The sequence below is a fragment of the Caretta caretta genome, chromosome 7 (genome assembly GCF_965140235.1).
Source record: "Caretta caretta isolate rCarCar2 chromosome 7, rCarCar1.hap1, whole genome shotgun sequence".
NCBI classification, from domain to species: Eukaryota; Metazoa; Chordata; order Testudines; family Cheloniidae; genus Caretta; species Caretta caretta.
The window spans coordinates 112509449-112525283 of record NC_134212.1 but is presented as its reverse complement, the minus strand read 5'-3'; the positions used below and the strand labels follow the sequence as shown (position 1 = coordinate 112525283).

Sequence of the window (15835 nt, the reverse complement as noted above, 5' to 3'; positions counted from 1 at the left end):
AAGGAATCTATTTGTCAAAAAACATTTCCTGAATCTTTTTTGTTGTCTGTATTGTTACAAACATACTTGCTGACTGATATTTTGAAATCAATTGCCAAAATTGGCGTGATTATACATTCCTATTTTGACAAATAAAATATGCAGAATTTTGAAGAATTTTAAAATATTGTGTGCAGAATTTTTAATTTTTTTGGTGCAGAATTCCCCCAGGAGTAAGTGATGTTTGCCACCATTATATTGTTCACTCTACTCATAAGGTATAGCCCTTTCCCCCAGTCTTGTCTATTTAGACTGTAAGCTCTTTGGGGCATAAACTGTCTGCCACTGTATCTGAACAGTGCCTAGCACAAAACGGCCCATTTCTTAGTTGATTAGGCACTACTGTAGTAAATATTGATTATGATAATAACTACTCTTATAGTTTTTATACAATTCTCCTTGATTTGTAATGCAGTTATAGAAACTTTAAAAGAAAACTCTTCCGATAAGAAAATGGTATTTCTTTTTAGTGTGTGAATCTAGTGAAGCTAACATTAAAATATCTCCTTTATTTTTCTTGTACGTCTTTGTTATGACAGGAGAGGACTCCAGAGCTCCGGAAATAAGAGGCCAGATGCTTGGCTCGTGTGGATAATTATAGCTCTACTGAAGTCAGTGGAGTTACACCAGTTTACACAAGCTGAGGATCTGGGTCTGTTTTTTATCAGTTGCTCCTGGACCCCTGTTCAAAGGACCAGCAAAAACCTAGGCATGACAGAGGTCTCATTTTGAATTTAACTGCTGCAATTGGATGAATTTCATCTACATTCCTTTTGTAGATGCTACAAAAATCATAACTGTTCTTACATTGTGGGGGAGGAGGTTGGGGGGGAGGCAGATTCATCAGATGTGAGGGATTTTAATACATTTTGATGTGTTATCCACTAGATTATGCCAATCTTAAATTAGACTAGATTAGACTAAATACATCTACAAAAATGCCTCTAAAATATTTGCCACCTATGTACTGAAAATAACATTTATCTATTGTTAAATTTACTGCCGTTTGCTCTCAATTCTTATCTCCGCTGAACTGTAATAAATTTTGGTTACTTGGAGGTAGTTAAATAGAAACTAATAATTGATTTTCATGATGGAAGTGAATTTGTTTTCTTCCCTTTATATCCAGTAGTTTGCAGCATATTTAACTTGCCTAAACTATCGTTCCTCTTAGTATATTTGAACCAGTTGACATTTATATATACTTTGTATTTTGCATGTAAATGGAAAAGTTTAATGGCTTTGAATCTCAAATCAGAACATTCAGCTTTCTCTCTTTTGCCTTGCAACATGACCGGCTCACTCTCTAAATATTTACAGACAAGAAAGAGAAATGAATACTTATGCTGATTTTGACCTAACATTTTCAGAAATATCCTCAGTGCTTGATTAAACATTTAAGCTCTGAAATGGGAAATTAGTGAGCACAAAATATGGAAACATGACTAATTGTAAATACTCCTTTTAGAACCTTATCACTTTTTGGCTTTGTATGCTGCTCTGTGTTCCTTCAGTTGCTAGAGGCTTGAGGCTTGGTTACTCAAGAAGACTATGGTTGCGACCATTTATTCCGATAGTTAATTTTAAATGAACAGGTTTATGAGACTAATAAAAGGAAAAAGCTTTATAACTACACAAATCCATTGCCATGACAAGTATTGGGCTAGATTCACAAAGGGAGCTGTAGACTCAGTGCTACAATACCTAATGTGTCCTGACCCCAGGTGGCTTTCATAGCCCCAAGTCAGGCACCCAGGTTCCCTATATGATGCATTAGGAGAGCTACAAGCCTAAGAATGGGATTCACTAAAGCCAATATGCTGGGAGGGAAGTTGCCTACTAAAGTAGCCAAGAGGAAATGCTGAGAAGGGTGTGACCTAATACCCACCCCTCAAAGGGAATTAGGTCCTTAACTCTAGGTCAGGGAGAAATGCCTCCCTCCACTTAAGGTTCACAAACATGAACTCTTGCCTGGATTTAGGCACCTAAGCCAAGTCAGCCTTTTGGTGTGCGTGCCTTTAAACCCAACAGAATCATTTTTTTCTCTTCTCCAGTGCCTATCGTGCAGTGTTTGAGGCATTCACTTGGATCTTGATCCTGCTCCAAATCAGGCAGAATGGGGATTTGAATCCACCTCACTCACATTCCTTGTGAGTGCTCTAACCACTGGGCTCTTTGGTATTAGGGGCCATCCCCTGCTGCTGCTGGCTGTGTTTTGTGGGAGGTCTAATCCCGCTAGATGGCCTCTGAGAACACCTACTCGAGGAGGCCTACTGACAAGATAGGCAGGGAACACCTAGTTTGAAGATCCTGTCAGGGGTTAGGCACTGAGAAGCTCAGTGACGTCAGGATTTAGGCAATTTTGCACTTGTCCATTGGCAGAAATTTAGGCACCTTGAGTATTTTACCAACAGAAACCTAAGTGCCTAGGTACTTCAGGCACCTAAAGGGTTGAGCAACAACTGAGCAGGGACTTTGAGGATATACATTTTGAACTTAGGTGCCTAAAGTGCCTCTAGCCCCTTGTGGATCTAATCCATGGTAGTCTCGGTTTTGTATGAAAGAAAGCATATTGAGGTGTCCACTACAAAAACAGCATTTGCCAACAGTTACTACACCTATTATTTAAGTGTTGACACTGAGCTCACTGCTGTGTATCACATGAAATCTGGGGAGTCCCTGCCCCAGAGAGCTCGCACACTAACCAAAGAAAACAAACAAAGGAGACAGACAGGATGCTGTGGAAAATCCAAGAGGGAATGACAAGATTTGTATATGTTTATGGACTGACTTATTTATTTATGACTAAGTTTATATCTGTCCATTTATTAATTATTATTATTATTATTATTATTTTATTATTTTATTTTCTTGAGTCACTTCTTGTGGACATAGTGATAGAAGTGAGTCTTTTGGGGGGATAGAATGAAGGATTGTTGGTTGATGTGCAGGCCAGAAAAGGAGGGCATTCCATGGATGCCATAGAAAAAGACATGGATATAGTTATCAAAGAAATGGCTGGATGGGTCATCAGCATCATTGTGAGTGACACAGACTGGGTGACATGAAGTGAAACTAGATTATAGAGATATGCAGAGTTGGAGTTGTTTCACTCCGTTTTTTGTATTATGAAAATACGGGAAACATTGTGGTACTGTCTCTCAGATTCCACTGTACCAGGTCTGATCAAAAGCTGCTGTTTGCTGTGACTAAAGTTCACATCACTAAGTTTGTTGAGAAACAAACTGGTAAATACAATTTTCTGGTGTTTGTATCATTTTTTCCATTAAATTAGATATGCAGTGTTGTCTATTAAAGCCCATATTTAAGTCAATTAAAGTGGGATGGTACAGTCTGTAAATGTGAGGGACTAGCTGAGAAAAGCAGTGTAGTCCAGCATCACTGGGCCTCAGATTAAAGTAGAAATGGAAAATAGTCTGTATCACACATTACAAAATTATCTTCTTTTTCAGGGCGCTCCTAAACCAATTGCCATTGAGCCTTGTTCAGGAAACAAAGCAGCGGTCCTTACTGTATTTTTATGTCTACCGAGAGGATCATCAGGAGTCCCACCTCCTGGTCAATCAGGTAAGAGTCACATTGGTAATCTTTAAGATTATAATCCTGCAAAGCAGTCTGCCTGGGAAGAATTCCAGTTTAATGGACTCAATGAGGACATAAGGGTCTGCCCAGACAAGTCACTTTTAGGATCAGGACCAGTAGATAATGGGTACTTTAGTATACCAGCTGATGAATTTTCATTATTAAGGTCACAGTTTAAATTTAATCTGATTCTCAAGTGAAATGACCATGTATATTTCATACTAGTGAGCATTTTCCACTCAGCAGCTGAACACATCAGCTTCTTTTCAAGTTGCTTTGAACCAAGAGAAATTAAACAATCCTGACGTTACAGAATCCATTGAATTTGCTTTGTGTTTCCAGTTAGGCCTGTCAGTCTCTTTCAGTTAGAATGCTAGAATTTCCCAGAATGCCAGTCAAGTGAATGTAAGGGGTGTGAGTGTGTATATCTGCTTCATTAGTGAGGTGTTCACTTTGTAAATCATCCCAGATCACTTTAAATTGGCATTTCCATTATCAGGGAGCATTTCCCATCGTAATCCACCTCATCTGATTTGTGCCAGATTGTTCTACAAAACTGTGTTGTATCTATTCTTACAAAATGGCCTTGAACAGAAAATAGCTGTGTGTGCTCCATTAATCCTTTGAATGCTAAGTGTGACACTCTATATCTCGGGGGACCACCCTGTAACCCCCATATTCCTCATTTATATATATTGTGATATTGCATATAAAGCATACCATGTGAGGTATCAGAGGAAAGGTTATGATCTGCTGAAAGCCATTGCTCTTATCTAAATATATATATCAATGCTTATGAAATTATAAGAATTGTGTTGTATGGTTTTCACTAAAAGATGCGGTGGGTTTGGGAAGTGCCCAGTTATGAGTTCTCCAGAGACAACAAGGGAGGTAACCAACGCCCAGGTGGGTGCTGAACAGATATCACCAACCATTGTCCAGCAGAGGAGTTACAATTCAATGACTCACTCACAGGAGACACACCGGGGTATTGCTTCACCTTGTGACTTAGCAATGCCCACCAGATATGCCTGGACTTGTGTTCTCCAAGCACATGGACTAAGGCTACAAAACAGAACACAGAGGCTACATGCTTTGCCTTTTCTCCTCCCCGCATCTATGCTGCAAGCAACAAGGACACTGAGAAGACTCAAATAGGGGAGAGTGGCCCAGGTTTCAAGGGTGAAACCTGTATACTATGAACTGCAATATGCAGTGGGGTGAGAAAAACTGCTTAATCTAGATGTTGCCCAGGCTAATAGGGTGGAGAGTTTAGACTGTCTGCTTATATTTTATTTTATTTTGGTAACCACTCTGACTTTTTGTCTATCACTTATAATCACTTAAAATCCATCTTTCGTAGTCAATAAACTTGTTTTACTGTTTGTCTTTACCAGCAAGTTTGCCTGAAGCGTTTGGTAAATCTGCTCAGGTTTACAAAAGCTGGTGTATATCCACTTTCCACTTGTCTTGAGCAGTGCAAGATGGTATATTCCTGATGTACAAGGCTGGGAGCTGGGGGTATTCAGCTGGTGCCTTTCTCCGTGTGATTCATGAGTGGCTCTGGGAGCATCCATGCAATTTAGCGGATGTGGGGCTCCACATGCTGTTGTGCTGAGTGATAACAGTGCCTGGAGGGGCTTGCTGCCTCACTAGCAAAGCACTGTGAGAGACAGCCCAGGCTGGAGAGTTAAGGGGGCACAGCAGTGCCACAGTCCCAGGCTATACCCCAGGGATCCCGTCACAATAAGTATAATATATATTTTATTGTATTATATATAAAATGGTCATGACAAAAGAGTTAGCAGAGCAATCTGGCACAGATCAGATCAGGTAGATTATTATGAGAGTTGCTGCCAGATAATGGAAATGCTGTTTCAGAATTCACTGGGATGGTTTCCAAAATGACTACCTCCATAATGAAAAGTAAGCTGTGTAGTATGTGCTAGACAGTGTGGTTTATGAATAACTTGTACTCTTAAACAGCCAAAACTATATCCTCTTAACCTTCAAAAATCCATTTGAGATTAAAAAGTATTGAATAATAACGATGGGCAGAACTGGTTGCCCAGTGAAGAAATCAGCAGGACCAATAGTTATTTCTTAGCCTTTTGGGGCTGATCACTATCTGTTATATTAAAGATTCCTTTCTCTCCTTTAGCTACGGAGTGAGGATTTAGTTTTTCAGATGCCACTGCTTTTTTGTTGGAATATCTTTTCTGGAAGTGTGATGTAAATAGGGGTGATACTGTGGGGCATGGTGATCAGGGAGAAGGGCGCATAGAACATATCTAGTTCACATGTTAACAAAATGAAGCAAAGACATAATCATGATTAAAGCTCTTACTTGTTTTCTTCTTAAAACAGAAATCTAAGATAAGAAAAAAATAAAGGTAATTTCTGAAACCTGAGATTAAGATGTTTCTCAGTGTTTTTTATTTTTATTTATTTACCCATGATGTTTAGCTATAGTAAAAACAGTATTTGGCAAGTTATTTTCGAACCAACTTTGCTTCACCTTTTGCTATTTTAAAGAATAATCACCACACTGTGCTGTGATTCACTGGTCACCAAAAGAATGTAATTTTCAAAATAGGAGTTAAGTACAAAAGTGTAGGTGCGCCATTTTGAACATTTGAGTTTACATGGAGTAAACCATATTTATGTTTTTACAGTTGAAAAATGACATTGTCTCCTGCTTCTGCTTTATTTTATTACTTGTTCTATGTTCCACTAGCTTCACAAGAAAATATTTCAACAATATTCCTTTGTTTATTACTAGATTCGTTGTCAGCCTTTTAATGTTTATAAATCTGTGAAATTTTAAAATCCCTTCAGCAGCTTTCATTTCGTTCAGGGTCAAAAGAGAACAAAACTGCTTGATGTTTGCAACTGTGCCGATTCATCCATTAGATTATATTGCTGTAATCTTTTTTCTTAAGTGTAATGAATTTTGGTACTTGTGGACTGCTATCACTGTATGTAGTCATGCATAAGGTAGGCAGAAGCTATTATGCAAGTTTCTTGGGATACCTGTAGCTCTGCTAATTCATTTCATTCCTGTCCTGCAGCACTACCTGCTGTTTCATTCTTCCTGGGAGCAGACACTGCCAACTGTGCCAAGCTGTTTGAAATTATATGGAGCTTTGTGCTGTTAACATATGTTTGCTATGCAGTCAGTTTCCCTTAAGACCAAAGCTAAGTTAAAACAGTGAGGCTCAGGTTGAGGGAAATTGTACATTCAATAATTATACAACACCAAATAATCTTAGATTATTATGTTACTTGTATATAACCTCCCTAGAGCTCTTTATATGCATTTTAGGATCAAACTGTCATTGAAGCAAATAATTTTTTAACAATTATAAAATAAGATAATAATGTTGGTTCTCATTTTATAACAGAAGAATGTGGGGTTTATTACTAATGAGCTTATAGCTGTAAAGTGTTGGAATAGAATACATATTTTTTTTATTCTTAATTTTAAAAATCCCAGTAGTCAGGAGGCCTAATTCTTCTCTCAGATGCCCAGGCAAACTTCTTATTGAAGTCAATGGAGTTGTATCCCTGTCTTTGAGTACAGAAGGGTACAGGATCCAAACAAGTTTGTTGGGCACATATTGAAAGTAACTGTGATGGGGTGTTCACCACCCTTCCCCCCCCCCCAAATAGAGTAATATGGGTCACAATGGACCAATTAACCTTACTTGCTGCACCTGGAGGGAAGCCAGTGATTGTTAAGCACTAATTGAAGATGAAGCCCAGCTGTGAGAGGAGCTGGGCCAGGTGTATAAAGTCAGAAAGTGAGAGCAGAAAGGGGCTGCAGGGAGGAGGTCTACAGTCACTTCCTAGTTGGAAAGAGAGTTGGACAGGGTCAAGGAGGATATCCAGAGAGAGAGTAAGTGCTGGGGTCCTGTCCTGACTAGGTTTTCTCACAAGAGGCCTAAAAGGCCACAGTGTGAGTAGCTGAGGGAAAGGGGTTCCAGATGGGCAAGAACTAATTCTCAGATCTAGCCACAAGGAGGTGCACGCAGGGGTCAGTGGAACCTCTTCACATAAGCACTAATTAAAAAATAAGATTAGCCTGGATTTGAGGAGAAATGAGAACTAAATCCCTGGTGAGGGATATCAGTAAGCTGCAGATCAAGGAAAATTTACTGTGATAGAAATTAATTTTTAGTAGCAAATTTGCTGAACAGATCACACACCTTCTCTGGTTCCTTAGCTGTGTCTCCTGAATTGCTTTGTAGCATAGCATCAATATTAAAATTCAATGTTCAGGCAAAATAGCTGTTCTCTGTACAATGCATACATACAGCACGATAAGAAAAATAGCTTGTTCTAAGACACATTTTACTGTACAGTGGAGGCCAGAGATCATTCACTACTGTTATAATCTCTGACCTTTGACTTTAAGTACCCTAAATGCTTAATTGTACCAAGGGAGAACTGTTAGTGAGGGCAGCTATATGCAAGGTTCTAACAAGGACTAAATTATACATCAGAAATGGTATGGGCAGTAAACTAAACAAATCTCACAATAAGAATGTGAGAGATAAGAGGATAACACATGAACTGTTTATAAAAAAAGATGCCAAAGATATGAGCAAGTGAAACACTACAGTAATGGTCTCTATGGGGGTGTAATTTCTAAAGTTCACTAACATATTGTGCATTAATTGGTCCATGTAGACCCTGCTGGTGTGCACTAAAGGTTCCCTCATGAGCTTTAACATAGTACTTTTTCAAACAGCACTATTAAAACACACCAATAGGGTCTATACATATCAACTAATCTGTAACATATTAGTTTGCTGTACAGTTCTCACTCCTGTAGAGTGCATTACCCCACCATGCAGATTAGCCCTAAGAAATTACTAATTCAAGGCTTGAATGCATCGTTCTGGTGATATGCTGAACATTGAGAGAATAATCTAGCAATGAAATAAATTCTCTAGAATGAAGAACAGAGCCCATGTTGTGATGAACAGTAAAACCAACAAGAACTCACACTTTGGGGTATAACATTACTGGACAACGTTTATGAAACTGTGACAAATGTTGGCATGTTCCTTGGAGCTGACCAATAAATAACATAGTCAAAGAAAAATGAAAAGAGAAAGCGAATAATGCAGTATGATATTTCTTTAAAAATAAAGATTTCAGAGTGAGAAAGAAAGATGCAAATGATGTAAAAACAAGTTCCCTTTCCAGCAACAAACACCCACTATTATAGCTGGGGCTGGCAGTAGTGCCTCTTCAGCTTGCCTGACACTTCTCATTATAAGAACCTGATTTCACTTGCTTATAACATTGCCAAACTTTGACCGTTTGGGCTGAAGTTTTATATGCAAACTTGTGTGTTTGCCTTAGACTTGTTTTTTGTTGTTGTTGTTGTTGTTTTTTTTAATTTTCAGCCAAAATCATCCCACTCGCCTCACAGAGCAACTAAATATGCTCCACCCCCATAGCCATGGTGGCAACACTGGGCATTTTCTTTGATGGCCACTCTCAGTTCTCCAGGCCAGAGAGGAGTGAGCACTGGAACTGAGAGCAAGGAATCTGACTATCGTGTGTTGTTAATGACCTCCCCGCCCCCACTGGGCTCACATAGCATGGAGGAGGAAGCTGTCTGATTCAAATGCAGAGGGGACAAAAGCCAGGCCATGGGGGATGAAAAACAGTAGATTGTAGCAAGGAGTCTAGTGAGACTAGGACTCGGGATTGGGGAGAAAACCTAGCACTGTGTGAGCAAGGAGGTTGCAAAAGGGAGTCAGAAGCTGACTGGGCGGGAAGGGGGGAGGCTAAGAACCAGCAGAATGGGAGGCTGGGAATGGTTGGACAAAGAGCCTAGGACTTGGAGTCCAGGTGGGGGAGAGGAGGCTTTGGATTCTTTGGGCCAGGGGACTGGAAGTGGGGAGGCTAGGGAAATAGGAGTGGGGGACTGGGAACCAATTGGCTGGAGTTGACAGGGGAGACACAGAAATCAGATAAGGTAGGTGTGGAGAGACGCAGGCAACCTTAATTCTGACATTTCCAAAGTTTTGAATGCTTGACTTTGCAACTTTAATGATGTTCTTTTAATGTAGTTTGTGTGTAATATATACATACGTTGGATATAAGGGTAATAAGTCAAAGGATAAGCATCCCATAGCTACATATAAGAACACTTATTTGCAGGTGTGAATCAACAATAAAATAAAACATGCTTATTAATGAAAAAACTTGTAATAAAATAGTTTTAACAGTGGGAGTTCTGGAACCCATCCAAGTTTTGGAAGCTACTTAGGGACTTCCTGGTGCAATGCCTATAATTATGAATGACAGATATAAAGTTAAGTAGACTTCTTCAGTGTTGCTACCTAAAAGCTACTCTCTGATATCTCAGAATCAAAAATAGAACTTCACAACATTCTGGACACATTGGATATAGTATTCAATCCCATTTAATCTACAAGCTACAGTAGAATCATAGTACAATAATTTATTGATTCTATCTGCCTCTTCCCTTTACCATCATAATAAAAAATGATTCATTAAGTGTTCTACAAGACAGTTAGCTCTGGATAGGGGTCTCTTAACAAGAATGTTTGCTTGATTTCTTGATTAAAATGCAAAGAAATGGTGATCCCTATCATAAGAGACACATGAATGTAAAAACTATGTTAATTGTGAGGAGTTGTAGCATATTACATTTCAAGACATAATACAAAAATAATTCTGATACTTGGAAACAAAAACTCATTAAGATTTTGTAATTGTTTGAAAAAATGTTTAGGCCCAGTCAAACATTCATACTTGTACATGTAACTCATTGTGCAATTCAGTGGGGCTGCTAATGCACCTCTGAGGCACCAGTAGATCCTCAGCACTTTTATTTGCCACAAAAATGTTTTTGGCTGAAAACTTAATATCCTAAAAACTTAATATTTACTAATAAAATAATAAATGTAAATGTATGATGATCATAGTATCGGATCAAGAAGATCTTCCAATGAAAAATGTTAGTAAATGATGTTGATAGGAATAAGCTGTTACCAAACAAATGCAGAGGATGGTGGCTGCAATGCATGTTGATATCTTTGTGCTGAATCTGTGATGGCCTTTTTCCTAGTTGGAAGGTGTTTATAATGGCAGTGCAGACCCTGAGAGAAGTGAAAATACACAACAAATTAATGCAAAAGCAGTATAATGCAACAAAAGTGAAATGATTACAATAATATATATAAAATGACAATTCACTAAGGGCTTGAGCCACAGTGCCAATGCACAGTGTTTCACATATGAGCAAGGTAAACAGATGGGAACCACAAGAAGAACAGTAGAATCGAATCTGCATTAATGAGTGCTGCTTTGTTGCCGCTGAGTTACTCCAGCCTCTTTTTTTACTTTGCTCCTTGGAGTGTAAGGGAAAAGGTGTGCAAAGAGTTTAAGGCGTATTTCTATTCAGTGCAGGAGACTATGCATAGTCCTTGATTTTATTTGTGGCTGTGTGTAGCCTCTGTTCACACTTGCACTGGAACGCAACAGCCTTGTATCAAATAGTAAATCTCTAATGCAATTTTGTTTTACAAGTAGATATTTTAGTAGCTTTCCTAATACATGGTGATTGTACAAATGATTCTTTGGCTGATATATGTATTTAAGTGTACTATATGATATGCATTAAGCATTTATTTAGTGTCACACATGTCCACAGTTCTTTAAAAAACACAGAATAAGACTTTGTACCTCAAGACAAAACTGAAGATGGTAGTTAAGAGTAGTAAGGGAAGCATAATTGGTGACTATTAGTATAGGAAAGATATATTCAAGAAGCTAGTTATAAAGAAGGATTTGAAGGACAGGAAGGGAATAAAATGGGAGATGCTTCTAAGCATAGAGGTAAACATGAAAGCAAAGCATAGAGAGCATAAAGGAAACAATAAATAAAGAGAATTGAGAGGAGCAAGAGGAAATAAGAGTGGAGGTGTAGGTGGGAAGAAGATTTTATAGTGCAGTGAAGGGCAGAACAAGAAGCCTTGAATAAGATGCTTTAGAGCAGGGGTCAGCAACCTTTGGCACCCGGTCAGTCAGGGTAAAGCCGCTGGCGGGCTGGGCCAGTTTATTTATCTGGAGCGTCTGCAGGCATGGAGTCCTGCAGCTCCCACTGGCTGCGGTTCACCATTCTTGGCCAGTCGGAGCTGTGGGAAGCGGCACAGGCCGAGGGACATGCTAGCCACTGCTTCCCACAGCTCCCATTGGCCGGGAACGGCGAACCGCAGCCAGTGGGAGCTGCGGGGCTCCATGCCTGCAGACGCTCCTGATAAACAAACTGTCCCGGCCTGCCAGCGGCTTTACCCTGATGGGCCAGGTGCCAAAGGTTACTGACCCCTGACTCAGTCTGTTCATATCCCCACTCTGCCTGAGCTGGAGCAGGGATTTTAATCTGACTCTGTCAGATCCCAGGGGAGTGGCCTTGCCCCTGGGCTATAGAGTCATTTTCACTCTTTTGCTGGCCCAATGAATATTTAAGTATTTATGCAAAATGAAACAGCTTCAAGCGGAGAGGCTGAGAGAGACCCACCACAGAGTACCTGATAGCCTACGAGTAAGGGCATTTACCTGAGAGGTGGGAGACCTGAGTTTAAGTTCCCCCTCTGAATCAGAAAGAGTGGGGAGATTAACCCTGGTCTCCCACATCCTGGGTGCATGTTCTAACTAGTAGGCTTCTGGGTATCCTAGAGGACATCACTGGCCGTAATTTAGGTGCCTAAAAGTTTAGGAGGGGGTTTTGAGGATCTAGATTTTGGACTTAGGTGTTCATGGACCTAAAGACCTTTGTGGATCTAGGTGGTTGACCCTGCAACGTCATTTCACATCTTACCTTCTAAAGGCACATTGTTTTATGCATTTGACCAGGAGTTCTTGTCACAAATCTGTCCATGGTAGGGCGCCCCCATTAGACTATGTGGGGAGTACACACACATGATCCAGTTGCTCCATCTCCACCCCTGTGGGTACTACAGGACATCTTTCCAGCAGGCTGGCACTCACCTTTTGTACAGGGCCTCTCAGCTGTCTCATCCCCTCTCTGTGTTCCCAGTGATGCCACCAAACAATCCATAATCAACAAGAGGGATTAAGCAACAGAAAGGTAAAGGAAAAACCTGTAAGCAACTCCCTCCAGGATATGGCCTCTCTTACTTCAGAGGGACTCTGGGAGTATCAATGTCCATTTCAGAGTTAACTGGACCCCAGTGCAAGCCTCAATTTTTCCCCCTTTAACTCCGGGGTTCTTCACCCTCCTTCTGTGAGTGCAGGGGCTCTGTAGACTGTCGGTCCTTTCTCCAAAGCAGGAGACGCTGAACATTATATTCTTTTCCCTGGCATGTCCCCAACTGAGTGGAGTTCCCTCTTTTTAACTCCTCCTGCAGTCTTGGCATAATTTGCAGGTACAGCAGGGCAGAGATACTCTAGCCCAAAGCAGCTCTGGAACCTCTTCCATGCTAGTGCAGGGTTTATTTATCCTGTCACAACTCTCTGTATTAGATGCTTATTTTGAATGTCTCTGTGAATAACATACAGTGTCTTCAGGGATACTTATCCTTACTGTTATAGATTGTGTGCATCTTGAACCTAATCCATCTCTCTTATCTATGGTATGTTTAGGGCACACATCACCATGCTCTGAAGGATATTGTATCTCAGTTACCACAGTACCAGTGGAGTGTTCAAAAAAGTTCAAACAAATTTCCGAAAATGTGTGAGAGAAAATCAGAATTACCTTGATAGGAATTTAGGGTTAGACATGAACATTAAAATCATTATTAGAATTGATTAAGAAGTGACTTCAGGTTACAGATATTCAGAAATCATTATGTCTCTGACAACTCGTTTGTAATGTAAAGAAGTCAAGTCTGGAGCTGTCCTTTTCAGTTCTCTGTAGCTACTTTGCAAATCAGCTCTCTGTGTAATGGTGTGTGGACATTTTGTGCTCATCTATTCTGGAGATCATCTTACTGAAAGGGTTGCTTTCTCATACCAAGTAAGACCTATTTTTAGGTATAACTCTATTCCTTCACTGCTTAGTTCCCTTCCTCCTTTCTGTATCAAATGAAGGAACAGACTTTGTTTATAGCATTAATACTTTGAGGAGACACACATTTGTAAGTGGCAGATGGTGCTAATGCTTGTTTTAAAAAAATTTATGTTAATACCAAACAACAAAGTAAATCAACAGGATTCTTCCACTATCAGTAGCAAAATAATAATAATAATTTTTTTTTTGCAACCTGCAGGGTAAAATCTTTAAATAAAAAGCATTAAAATTTGCAGCACATCCATATTAGAGCTGATGAAGTAGCTGTACATTGATTTGGTTTGGCCTTACTTTTAGAATTTGAGGTAGTTCTGTTGTAAATGAGTTTTAAAATCAATCTAGCTATATTACCTTGATTTCTTTGTATTTCTCAAACACTTATCTGGAAAGGAGATAAGCACTTTAATCTGAAGAGCAATGTACAGCATAATGTAGGTTATGTATCTTCCACAAAGTTGGGCAAGAGTAGTTCAATAGCTGGCAAGTAAAGGTTATATGCAGCATCACCAGCAGTTTTAAGAAAAAGGCACATGTGGTTGTTTTTGCAATAATACACTGGTATTTCAAATGTAACGGGGACTTAGTTTAATAAGAGGCCTATTAATAAAAACAGTAAGAAAACTTTAACTTTCTACCACAAGTTACTCATGATCCAAACCAAAACTTTTACTGACCTTCTACAGTCCTGGGACCTGATTTTTTCCCCCTGCTTTGGACCTTGCTGCATCATTTAAGCCCCAGTCTGCAAATACTTAGGTATATACTCAACTTTACACACATAGTCGCCTGTTAAAGTTAAGCCCACATGTAAAAGTTCCCAGGACTGGGGCATTATACCTGTGTAAAGTGAGTGCAAGAGACTACTGCATCAGAATAGTAGCATTTTTATGTGTAAATGACTACACAAGATATCAGGCAGTAATGGAACAGCCGCTAGTGTTTTTATCTTACAAGAAAATTAGCACCAATACATACAGAGGTGGCATCTTTCTTCGTCATCATTGAAATATAAGTGTTTTTCTTTGTATTTTCAGAAATAACCTAGTGTTTTCTCATTAGGCATGTTAGGCCTTGTCTACACGATAGAGTTTTGTTGACAAAAGTTATGCTGCTTTAATTAAACCTTTGTTGCATGTCCACATAAAGTTCCTTGGGTCAGCAGAGCACTTCCACACTAGCAGCTCTTGCATCGACACAGAGAGTGGCTATCCAACTGTGCAGTTGGTCGCAGGATGCTTTGGGAAGGGTTTGCAATGCCTCATGGGGCAGGTACGGCATCACATGGTGCAGGTTTCTCAATCACATCTTTCCATGGGCATCCTACTAGATTGCCAGCTGCTTTTCCACTGAAGTGTACGTGGGGTGAGGGGGAAAGAATTTGTGACACAGAGTGAGTATGTGAGGGTGGGACAGAGATACAGTGTGTGTTGGGGGAGAGTGAGTGTGTTGGCATGCCGTCTCTTTAAGTTCAGACAGCAGCCTGAGCAACCAATCCTGAGACAGGAGACGGGGACACCCCCAGCACATCAGCCCCTGGTTCTGCACAGCAATCTTTATCCCTTCCCCCCTGCAGCAGAACCCCGCATTGTTCTCCCAGAGCCACCGCCGCTGCCGGGAGCCCTGTCCTCAGCAGCTCTGTGAGCTCTCTAGGCTGAGGAATGTCAAAGCTTCCCAGAACTTTGAAAGGGGAGGGGCATAGCTAGAGGCAGTGCAGCCGAGTTCAAAACAGTGAGCAAAGTGGGCACTGTGGGATACTGGGAGAGGTGAGTTATGGCGACATAACGAATGGCAGCATCTACACTGATGCTTTCTCACTTCAGCTTTGCTGGAAAAAGCTCTATGCCTCTCGTTGAGGTGGTTTTATTTTGTCAGCAAAACAGGAATTTTGCTGCCAAAAGTAGCTTTGTAGTGTGTACAACTACACTGTTTTGTCAGCAAAAACTGCCTTTTGCCAACAAAACTGAGTAGTGCAAACAAGGCCTTAGATTACGTTTCATAACATTACTAAGCATCTAAATGCTCAAGGGCATAGATCTCACATTCAAAATATGAGAGAGTCTCAATCTACCAGCATAGGAAAATAAGATTAACGTCCACTTACTATAATTGATA

At 40.1% G+C, this 15835-nt stretch overlaps 1 protein-coding gene across 3 annotated transcripts in view; it reads left to right on the top strand.

The window, feature by feature from the left end:
* Positions 1–15835, top strand: part of ATRNL1 (attractin like 1) — a 1055790-nt gene that overhangs the window by 960016 nt on the left and 79939 nt on the right. For all 3 annotated transcript variants that reach the window (XM_048857032.2, XM_048857033.2, XM_048857034.2), the window contains exon 29: positions 3513–3627. In XM_048857032.2, coding sequence (XP_048712989.2) covers positions 3513–3627 — 115 coding nt within the window. The remainder of the gene's footprint in view (positions 1–3512; positions 3628–15835) is intronic.